We start from the raw sequence: 11,836 nt of genomic DNA, 5'->3' as shown, positions 1-11,836 counted from the left end.
AGGAGGAACTGGTACCATCCCTTCTGAAACTATTCCAATCAATAGAAAAAGAGGGAATCCTCCCTAACTCATTTTATGAGGCCAGCATCATCCTGATACCAAAGCCTGGCAGAGACACAACCAAAAAAGAGAATTTTAGACCAATATCCTTGATGAACATTGATGCAAAAATCCTCAAGAAAATACTGGCAAACCAAATCCAGCAGCACATCAAAAAGCTTATCCACCATGATCAAGTGGGCTTCATCCCTGGGATGCAAGGCTGGGTCAATATATGCAAATCAATAAATGTAATCCAGCATATAAACAGAACCAACAACAAAAACCACATGATTATCTCAATAGATGCAGAAAAGGCCTTTGACAAAATTCAACAACGCTTCATGCTAAAAACTCTCAATAAATTAGGTATTGATGGGACGTATCTCAAAATAATAAGAGCTATCTATGACAAACCCACAGCCAATATCATACTGAATGGGCAAAAACTGGAAGCATTCCCTTTGAAAACTGGCACAAGACAGGGATGCCCTCTCTCACCACTCCTATTCAACACAGTGTTGGAAGTTCTGGCCAGGGCAATTAGGCAGGAGAAGGAAATAAAGGGTATTCAATTAGGAAAAGAGGAAGTCAACTTGTCCCTGTTTGCAGACGACATGATTGCATATCTAGAAAACTCCATTGTCTCAGCCTAAAGACAGAATTTTCAACCCAGAATTTCATATCCGGCCAAACTAAGCTTCGTAAGGGAAGGAGAAACAAAATCCTTTCCAGAACAGCAAATGCTGAGGGATTTTGTCACCGTCAGGCCTGCCTTACAAGAGCTCCTGAAGAAAGCACTAAATATGAAAAGGAGAAAGCAGCACCAGCCACTGCAAAAACAAACAAAAAAATGAAGACAAACGACACTATGAAGATACTGCATCAACTAATGTGCAAAATAACCAGCTAGCATCATGATGACAGAATCAAATTCACACATAACAATATTAATCTTAAATGTAAGTGGGATAAACACCCAATTAAAACACACAGACTGGCACATTGGATAAAAAGTCAAGACCCATCGGTGTGACAGATACAGAAGACCCATCACACGTGCAAAGGACACACAGGCTCAAAATAAAGGGATGGAGGAATACTGACCAAGTAAATGAAAAGCAGAAAAAAAAAAAGCTGGAGTTGCAATCCTAGTCTCTGATAAAACAGACTTTAAACCAACAAAATACAAAATTAGCTTTCAAAGCCACTGATCATTGGAGAAGTGCAATTCAAATCACAATGACATATCTCACACCAGTCAGAATGGCTATTATTAAAAAGTAAAAAAACTAAAATAGAACAAAATAACAGATGCTGGTGACATTGTGGAGAAAAACACTTATTCACTGTTGGTAGAAGTTAAATTAGTTCAACCATTGTAGGAAACAGTGTGCTGATTCCCCAGAGACCTAAAAGCAAAACTACCATTCCATCCAAGCAATCCCATTACTGGGTATACAGCCAAAGGGATATAAACTGTTCTATCATAAAGACCCATGTACGCATATGTTCACTGCAGCACTATTCACAATACCAAAGATATGGAATCAACCAAAAAGCCCATCGATGGTAGACTGGATAAAGAAAATGGAGTACACATATACCATGGAATAGGATGCAGCCATAAAAACGAAATGACATTATCTCCGTGGCCAGAACATGGATGGAGCTGGAGGTCATTATACTTAGCAAAGTAATGCATGAACAGAAAACTAAATACTGCATGTTCTCACTTATAAGTGGAAGCTATAAATGGGAAAAAATAAACACACAGAGGAGAACAACAGACACTGGGGCCCACCAAAGAGTGGAGGATGGGAGGAGGGAGAGGATCAGGAAAAATAGCTCATGAGTACCAGGCTTAATACCTGGGCGACAAAATAATCTGTACAACAAACCCCCATGACACAAGTTCACCTGTATAACAAACCTGCACCACATGTATGCCTGAACTTAAAAGATACAAAAAGAATAAGAAAAAAATAGATTTCAAAACAAAATCTTTGAGAAGAGACTAAAGGTCACTATATAATAATAAAGGGGTCAATTCATCCAAAGGATATTAACAATTTTAAATATATATGCACCCAACACTTGAGCACGCAGATATATAAAACAAATTCTATAAGAGCTAAAGAGAGAGATAGCCCCCAATAAAATAATAGATGGAGACTTCAGCAACCCACATTCAGTATTGGACAGATCTGCCAGACAGAAACTCAACAACAACAACAACAACAACAAAAATAGAGTTAATCTGCACTACACACACATGGATCTAATAGATATTTACAGAACATTTAATCCAACGACTACAGAATACACGTTCTTTTCCTCAGCACGTGGATCATTCTTAAGGACAAGACCATATGTTAGGTCTCAAAACATTCAAAAAAAAAAACCTGAAATAATATCATGGATCTTATCAGACCACAATGCCATAAAACTAGAAATTAATAACAAGAGGAATTTTGGAAACTATACAAATACATGAAAACTGAATAATCTGCTCCTGAATGAATAATGGGTCAATGAAGAAGCTAAGAAGGAAATTTAAAATGTTGTTGAAACAAATGATAATGGAGACACAACATACCAAAACGATGGGATACAGCAAAAGCAGTACTCGGAAAGAGGTTTATAGCTATAAGTGCCTACAACAAAACAGGTAAAAACTTCAAATAAACAATTTAATGATGCATCTTAAAGAGCTGCAAAGAAAGAGCAAACCAAACCAAAAATTAGAAGAAATAATAAAGATCCCAGCAGAAATAAATGAAATTGAAATGAAAAACCCCTACAAAAGAGCAGTAACACAAAAAGTTGTTTTTTTAATAAGTTAACCAAAATTGACAAACCATTAGCCAAACTAAGAAAAAAAGAGAGAAACCCAAATAAATAAAATCAGAAATGAAAAAGGATTTGAGAGGCTGAGGCAGGTGGATCACTTGAGGCCAGGACCTCAAGACCAACCTGGCCAACATGGCAAAACTCCAACTCCACTAAAAATACAAAAAATTAACCACGCGTGGTGGTAGGCGCCTGTAATCCCAGCTACTAGGGTGGCTGAGGCAAGAGAATTGCTTGAACCCTGGAGGTGGAGGTTCTAGTGAGCTGAGACTGTGCCATTGCATTCCAGTCTGGCGATAAAAGGAGACTGTCTCGAGAAAAAAAAAAAGAAAAAGAAATAAAAAAGGACACATTACGAAACTGATGCTGCAAAAATTCAAAGGATCATAACTGGCTCCTATGAGAAACTCCATGCCTATAAATTGGAAAATCTAGAAAAAAATGGACTAAATCCTAAATACATACAACCTCCGAAGATTGAACCAGGAAGAAATCCATAAACTGAACAGACCAGTAACAAGCAACAAGATCAAAGCCATAATAAAAGTCTTCCAGTAAAGAAACGCCAGACCTGATGGCTTCACTAATGAATTCTACCCAACATTTAAAGAAGGACTAATACCAATCCTACTCAAACTATTTTGAAAAATAGAGAAGGAGGGAATACTTCCAAACTAATTCTATGAGGCCAGTATTACCCTGATACCAAAACCAGACAAAGACACATCAGCAAAAGAAAACTACAGGGCAAAACCGCTGATGAATATTGATGCAGAAATCCTCAACAGAATACTAGCAAATCAAATTCAACAATACGCTAGAAAGAATCATCATCATGACCAAGTGAGATTTATCCCCGGGATGGAAGGATGGTTCAACATATGCAAATTAATGTATGTGATAAATCATTATCAACCGAATGAAGGATACAAACCATATAGTCATTTTGATCGATGCTGAAAAGCATTTAATAAAACTCAATATTTCATCATGATACAAACCCTCGAAACACCGGGGAAAGAAGGAACATACTTCAATGTAATAAAAGCCATATACCACAGACCCACAGCTAGTATTGAAGTGGCCTCGCTGTCCGGGGTAACATCCAGGGTTCTTGGTCTCACAGCCAAGGAAATCAAGGACATGGGCACACCAAGAGTGAGGTGTAGAGCAGAAAGTTAATAGGAGAAACAAAGAGAACAGCTTTCTACTACAGAGAGGGGTCCCAGAAAAAACGGTTGCCATCCGGCAGTGAAAGGCAGTGGTTTTTATAGATGAGCTAGTGGGGAGGTAGTATCTGATCACCTACATAGGGTACAAACAACCAGTTAGGACCAGGTGTACCATCTGCATAGGGTGTGAATCTCTGGCAGCCCCCAACCTAATCTTTTATTATGCAGGCGGGTCCTCAGCCTGAGCTACTCCATGTTGCTCATTTCATTCTTACTGTGCACGTGCTAAAAACGAGGAGGTGGAAAGCCCATGGTGGACATGCCTGGCCCCAGGTGGCCTTTTCCATCTGTGCAGCTGTTGGCATCCCCCTATGAAAGCGTCCAGGTTCCTATCTATCTATGATAGAAAATCAATGTACCAACATTTTATCTCTATGTACCATCTCAAATACAGGATTTAAACTTTCAAAAAAGATACAATTCTCAAGAGTATTAAAGATCCAGAAATAAATTTAACAAAACTGTGCAAGGATTCTTTGCAGAAAACTTAAAACTTTATTAAGAGAATATTATCGGTCAAATTTCCAGATTAAGAATAACGTTCTTGGTTTCAGTCTTCATTTGTCTTGCTTGAAACCTATGGTTGCACATCACCTATAAAATAAATATTAAATTAGGGCCCGTTACTCAGCAGATTTTTATTCATATGACACTAGAGGTATACAACTACCGTTGTTGATGAACTAATATCAGAACCCTGAGGGTGAGTGACCCTTTAGCTTACAGCCAGTTAGCCTCTGAATAAACTCTGAAGGTAGACTTCCAGGCATATTAACAATATTTTTAATTCATGCCACTTTTTCTAGTAGAATAAGGAAACGAAGAGACTGTTCAAGTTCAGAATGAATTAAATCAAGTGAATCTATTTTGTATGTATAAGTGGAAAGCAAAAAAAAAAACACATATACTTTCAATGAAAATTCAACGAAATAAAATCCTAAGGGAAAAAGATATTTTAAAGTATCATTTAAATAGTCTGATATGAAATGACACTCTGAATATAGAATATGCTTAGAACGGCCTAAGTGAAGGAAATAGAAAAGTCAGTATTACATTTGTTTTGTGTCTCTTGTGAAAAAGTGTAAAAACGTTACTTTGGACTAGTGTAGCCATCATGTAGTTGCTTTAAGTAGGGCGAACATTTGTCACTATTTTCACCGGTACTCCTGCCTCTTTACATGCCTAAAAGCAGTTCAGTTTATATGGTAAACTGAATACCCATGCTAGCTTTAAGCCATTAACATCACAGTTAACATCGAAATATAAACTAATGCTTATTATAAACATGTTACATATTTGTTAAAAACAGGCCTCTATAAAAATATTTGAAAATCATTGACTGTTGCTTAAATGACTTACATTCAAAAGTCAGAACACGTTTTCGTATCTTTTTTAAAAAATGACACATAAAACCGTATATATTTATCATGTATAACATGATGCTTTAAAATATATATACACATTGTGAAATGGCTACATCAAGCTAATTAATATATGCTTCACATAGCTGTGAAGACACTCGAAATCTACTGTCTTAGCATGTTTCATATCTTTCATATCGTAATCCAATTAGCTTTGACCCAATTTTTCTCCATCTCTGGAAGTCCTGGCCTCAAGTGATCTTTCTGTCTCGGCCTCCCAAAGTGCTGGAATTAACAGCATGAGCCACCACACCTGGCCCTCTATCTCTGATAGTGTGTAAGGCAGCCATCTGGGGCCTGAACTACCTTCAAAGAATCTTTAGACATGAGTATGATATTAAAGTAGTAGTAATTTTACCTCTGTGTCACGCACAATATAATATTGTGAAAACAGAAACCATATAGTTTGCATCTTAAATGAATAACAAACCTGCTTCCAGCACTTTAGTGGGATCAAAAGTGGGCAGAGTCCCCTCCCTGACATCAGGACCATCTCCAGGCTCATCCTCTATCTTAAGCAGAGCCAGTTCCTGTTGAAAAGCTTCCATGTCAGGCTCTTAAAAGATAAAAAGGTCATCAGTTTACAAATTAAAACATGAACTATGAACGAGGAAATGATAATATTTATTCCCTCATCATTATGAAGTAAAAACCTGTAGGCTAATTATTTCAGGAATCTGCTGCCAGGAAAACAGGAAAGCAGAGATGTTCAAACATTGCCCTTTCCTTTCCCAAGGCTGGCCCTAGACAACTTACTTGTCCCTTTTGTACTCATTTGTTCTTATTCTTATCACATTAAATCAGTGATTTGTTTGAGTCAATCTGAATAGACTATGAGCTTTAGGCAAAAATTTGGCACTGACTTCTCCAGCACTTAGTATATTACGTGGCATGAGGAAGCATTAATAAATGTGTGTTAAAAAGTTTCTTAAAAAATACATGAGATGTCCGCAGATGGCAGACTAGGAAACTGCAAGCTGCCATTCTTCCACAGAAACATAAAACAAAACAAAACAAAAAAACAGAAAATGGCTGAACAAACCATACGGGAGCTGTGGAAAACACTCAAAGGTTTATGGCAACCATGCAAATACCCAATCAATAAAAAGCCTCCGTCAAAATGGTAGGAAAGTTTAGTGGCTTTTTATGTGTCCTTGCTCCACCCCTCTCCACAGCAGCAGTAGGAAATGTTTAAGATTCCTTCCTAATGTTTTCTGTCCTCCTGTAACTGGTATGTCATAAAACATAATGCATAAATATACCTCCGCCACCCATAAGCATTATTCTCCACTCTCCCTTCACCTTGAACGGCAGGTGCTCCTTCATTTTCAATCTCCCCACTAGGTGCAATACCCTGATTATCAGTTGGTGGTTGCTCTTCTTGACGTTTTTCCTCAGTGGGCTGCTGGACCTAAGGGTGTAAGTGTGTGTGTGAATAAAAAGTCAATAATATAAATACACAAATGCATATGTGCATCAAATCATAAATCTAAAGACATTTTTCCAACATATATATATACATACATATGTATATACATACATACATACATACGTATATACATACATGTATATATACATGCATACATACATACACACATACATACATATATATACATATATACATACATACATATGTACATATATACATACATACATATATACATATATATACATATATACATATACACACACACATATATATATATAGAGAGAGAGAGAGAGAGAAATATCCATATCCATACAGGTAACACCAGAATATAATATTCCTGAACCAACGTTTCCTTCATGAGATGCCATCATTATTTTTTATCAGCATGGAACACCTGTATCAGTGCGTGTACACTAGCTCAAAAATATTTCTTAAAATAAATTGTGTTAATAGGAAACATCAAATGTTAAAGGACTCACAATCACAGATCCAACTGGCTGGGAAGACTCTTGGTCATTTCCTCTTTCTGAGGATTGGGATCTTGTTCTCACATGCTCACTCATATTTCCCACTGAAAATAGAATACTGTTATTTGGAAAAAGTGTATAAGAACTTAGCTATATATATGAACATTCCATGGCAAAATGGTGATTTGTATTTTTTTAATTTTGAAAATATTTTCAACGTAATTCACAGAGCATTGATAAGTACCCACGCTTTCCAATCAAACTAAGGACAGATTTGTTTGTATCATAGTCGAAGAGGCATAGAAATCCCCTTAACGCCATAGCAAGACAGAGGACATTTCTGCGTTTTGGTTTCACAATTAGACTCTCCATCATGAAGACATTTGGGGGAAAAAAGGGCAGAGAATTGAAACTGAAATGACTACTGCTTTTGTCCCACTCTGATTTGCTAGGCCCGTTTCACCCCCACACCCCTCTCAAAATCAAGTCTTGTTGGAAAGCACAGCCTCGCCCATTCCTTCCATGGCGTCCATGGCGGAGGTGAGAAATTGCGAAACAGAGTGAACGTTATGCTCCTCACGGGACACCTCTGCCAGGCATTCTACAGACCTCGGGGCCACAGTCACCAGCCCACAGCGTTCCCAGTTCCCAGGCCCCTTCCTTACTGACCACACGGTCCCTTCCCCGCGTCCCTACCGAGGAGTCTGGAAACTGTCCTCTCTCAGAGGGTTCCAGGAGTTTTCGAGACTCAGACACCTCTAACAGCACCCCCAGCACTCGCCCCATCTTCACGCGATCCCTCCCCTCTGCGGCCCACCTTCCTCCCTCGTCCCTCGTCCCAGCCCAGCCACGACGACAAGTCCCACGGTGGCATCCCGACCTGGGAGGGGCCGGACGACGACCGCGAGGCCCTTTTCCCTCGGAAGCCACGGACTGTGCCGCAGGACCTGTCCAAAGCCAGCTGGCTCCTCCACACATTCACCCACAACTAAATTCCCAGGAAGACCGCTCTGCGGACCTACCGGCTGAGTCTCGGTCAGTGACAAAGAATCAAGATGGCGGAAAGAATGAAGACACTCTCCTTGCAGAGCTGTGTGTGGACAGAAGGCGGGCAGCAAGGCGCATGCGCAACAACAGACACGTGTAGCAACAGACATGCGTAACAACAGACAAGTGCAGCAACAGGTCTGTGCAGCATGCACACTGACTGGGACATTCGCCTCGTGACTGATGTTTTCCTGCGTCTGTGGAGAACCTAAACCACCAGCGCTCCTGACAACGAAAATGAACTTGCAAAGCACTTTTCTTTTTCCCCCGCCCACCCTTTCTTTCACTTCCAGTGGCTTTGGAGAATATGAGCCACAGGTTACTCTAATAATGTGTTTCAGAAAACTTCACCATCATAGAAATAAATCTTAAATATTTTAATATCTGTTTTATATATGCTTCCATAAATCATTTTCTTGCCTCCTTCACGAGTTTGCTGTCATGCTTGCAATTGTCTTACCCATTCCAATATAAGACATTCATAGTTTTTGGTTGCATTATTGTACGTTCAAAATCTTTGATCCATCTGGACAAAATTAAAGTGGTAGGAACTCAACATTATTTGTTGAATCCCTGTTTCACCCACTGTTTTGAAATGGCTCTTTTATCATCACCTACATCCCCACTCAATTTTGTATGTAACTCTCTTCTTTTAATTTTCTTCCATTGAGTTGTTTATACCTGAACCACTACTACACTATTTTAATTGCTGTAGCTTAAATTATATTTGAAATGTGAAATAATGCTTGCCCTCGCTCATTGATTTCTCCTTTTCTATCAATTCTGACACGTTGGTCTTTCAGATGAACTTCAGAATCATTTGATCAGGTGCTAAAATATTCCTGTTGAGACACTAGTTATTATTTTTATATTACATGTTAACTCTGGGACAATAGCCATCTTTCTATTTTAGAATCTCTCTATCAAAAAAAAAAAAGCCACTCCTCAATTCCTCAAGTCTTTTAACATATCCCACACAATGATTGTGTTATTTGCTTCATATTCGTTCTTCACATTCAAATTAAATTTATTCATGGGCACTTTTATTTTTCCATTCCATTGCTGACACGTGTTTGCTTTTACTCCACTATGTTTTTCACACAAGTCAAACAATCTGTTTGGAAACCATGTGATTCTATACCTAGAAAATCCCAGAATCTCTGCCCAAAAGCTCCTTGATCTTATAAACAACTTCAGGAAAGCTTCAAGATACAAAATTAATGTATAAAAACCAGAAGTGTTTCTGTACACCAACTACCTTCAAGCGCAGAGCCAAATCAGAAACACAATCCCATTCACAATTGCCACAAAAAAAAAATACCTAGGAATACAGCTAACGAGGGAGGAGAACAATCTCTACTATGAGAACTACAAAACACTGCTCAAAGAAATCAGAGATGACACAAACAAATGGAAAAACATTTCATGCTCGTGAACAGGAATAAGCAATACTGGCAAAATGGCCTAATTGACCAAAGCAATTCATACATTCAATGATATTCCTATTAAAGTACCAATGACATTCCTCACAGAATTAGAAAAAAAGTACTTTAAAATTCATATGGAACCAAAAAAGAGCCCAAATAGCCAAGGCAATCCTAAGCAATAAGAATGAAGCCAAAAGCATCATATTACCTGACTTCAGACTATAATACAAGGCCACGGTAATCCAAATAGCATGGTACCGGTACCAAAACAGTCACAGAGACCAATGAAGTAGAATACACAGCCCAGAAATAATGCTGCACACCTCACACCTATTACCACCTGATCTTCAACAAAGTTGACAAAAACAAGCAACGTAGACAGGAATCCCTATTCAATAAATGGTGCTGAGATAACTGGCTAGCTGTATGTAAAAGACTGAAACTGGACCACTTCTTATTAAAAAAATTAACTAAAGGTGGATTAAGAACTTAAATGTAAAACCCAAATCTGTAAAAACCCTGGAAGACAACGTAGGCAACGTCACTCCGGACACAGGAAAAGGCAAAGGTTTCATAACGAAGATGCCAAAAGCAATGGCAACAAAAGCAAACATTGACAAATGGGATCTAATTAAACTAAAGAGCTCCTGCACAGCAAAAAAAAAAAAAAAAAAAAAAAACTATCCACAGAGACAACAACCAACACACAGAATGGAAGAAAATGTTTGCAAACTATGCATCTGTCTAAGGTTTTGTATCCAGCATCTATAAAGAACTTAAAGAAATTTACCAAAATACAAACAAACAAACAAAAAACACTAAAATGACACGCCATGCGTGGTGCCTCACACCTGTAATTCCAGCACTTTGTGAGGCCAAGATGGGCAGATCACTGGAGGCCAGGATTTCAAGATCAGCCTGGCCAAGATGGAAAACCCTGGCTCTACCATAAAATACAAAAATTAGCTGTGCGAGGTGGTGCACACCTGTAATCCCAGCACTTTGTGAGGCCAAGATGCGCAGATCACTGGAGGCCAGGATTTCAAGACCAGCCTGGCCAAGATGGAAAACCCTGGCTCTATCATAAAATACAAAAATTAGCTGTGCGAGGTGGTGCACACCTGTAATCCCAGATACTAGCATAGCTGAGGCAGCAGAATAGCTTGAACCTGGGAAGTGGAGGTTATAGTGAGTGGAGATCGTGCCACTGCACTCCAGCCTGGGCAACAGACCGAGACTGCATGTCAATAAACAAAACAAAACAAAACAATCCATACCATTAAAAAGTGCGCCAAGGACATGAACAGACACTTTCAAAGGAAGACGTGCACGCGGCCAACAAGCACATGAAATAAAGTTCAAAGTCACTGATCATTGGAGAAATGCAATTCAAACCACAATGAGATATCATCTCACACCAGTCAGGACGGCTATTATTAAAAAGTAAAAAAATACAATAAAATAACAGATGCTGGTGACATAGTAGAGGAAAAAAACACTTATTCACTGTTGGTGGAAGTGTAAATTAGTTCAACCATTGTAGGAAACTGTGTGCTCATTTCCCAGAGACCCAGGATATTATCCAGGAGAACTTCCTCAACCGCGCAAGACAGGCCAACATTCAAATTCAAGAAATACAGAAAACACCACTCTGCTACTCCTTGGGAAGAGCAATCTCAAGACAATAATCATCAGATTCTCCAAGGTTGAAACAAAGGAAAAAATGTTAATGGCCGCCACAGAGAAAGGTCAGGTTACCTACAAAGGGAAGCTCATCAGACTAACAGCGGATCTCTCTACAGAAACCCTACAAGCCAGAAGAGAGTGGGGGCCACTATTCAGCATTCATAAAGAAAGAATTTTCTTGGCCGGGCGCGGTGGCTCACGCCTGTAATCCCAGCACTTTGGGAGGCCGAGGCGG

General features: G+C 38.9%; 1 protein-coding gene across 2 annotated transcripts; it reads right to left on the bottom strand.

Annotated features, from left to right (window-relative positions):
• Positions 1–3,477: 3,477 nt before the first annotated feature.
• LOC129395309 (putative G antigen family E member 3) lies at positions 3,478–8,721 on the bottom strand. Of its 2 annotated transcripts, none has more exons than XM_055106472.1 (5): positions 8,464–8,721; positions 7,454–7,545; positions 6,848–6,956; positions 5,976–6,101; positions 3,478–4,718 (listed from the first exon to the last, which is right to left on the bottom strand). In XM_055106472.1, the coding sequence occupies exons 2-5, from the start codon at positions 7,535–7,537 to the stop codon at positions 4,702–4,704; spliced, it is 336 nt and encodes a 111-aa protein (XP_054962447.1). In that variant the 5' UTR covers positions 7,538–7,545; positions 8,464–8,721; the 3' UTR covers positions 3,478–4,701. The 2 variants fall into 2 exon arrangements, with proteins under 2 accessions (XP_054962447.1, XP_054962448.1); XM_055106473.1 differs by having other exon boundaries at positions 4,597–4,718; positions 7,454–7,559.
• Positions 8,722–11,836: the final 3,115 nt, after the last annotated feature.

Source organism: Pan paniscus, chromosome X (assembly GCF_029289425.2).
Source record: "Pan paniscus chromosome X, NHGRI_mPanPan1-v2.0_pri, whole genome shotgun sequence".
Taxonomy (NCBI): Eukaryota; Metazoa; Chordata; class Mammalia; order Primates; family Hominidae; genus Pan; species Pan paniscus.
The sequence above is the reverse complement of the archived record's forward strand: the minus strand, read 5'-3'. Positions and strand labels throughout refer to the sequence as shown.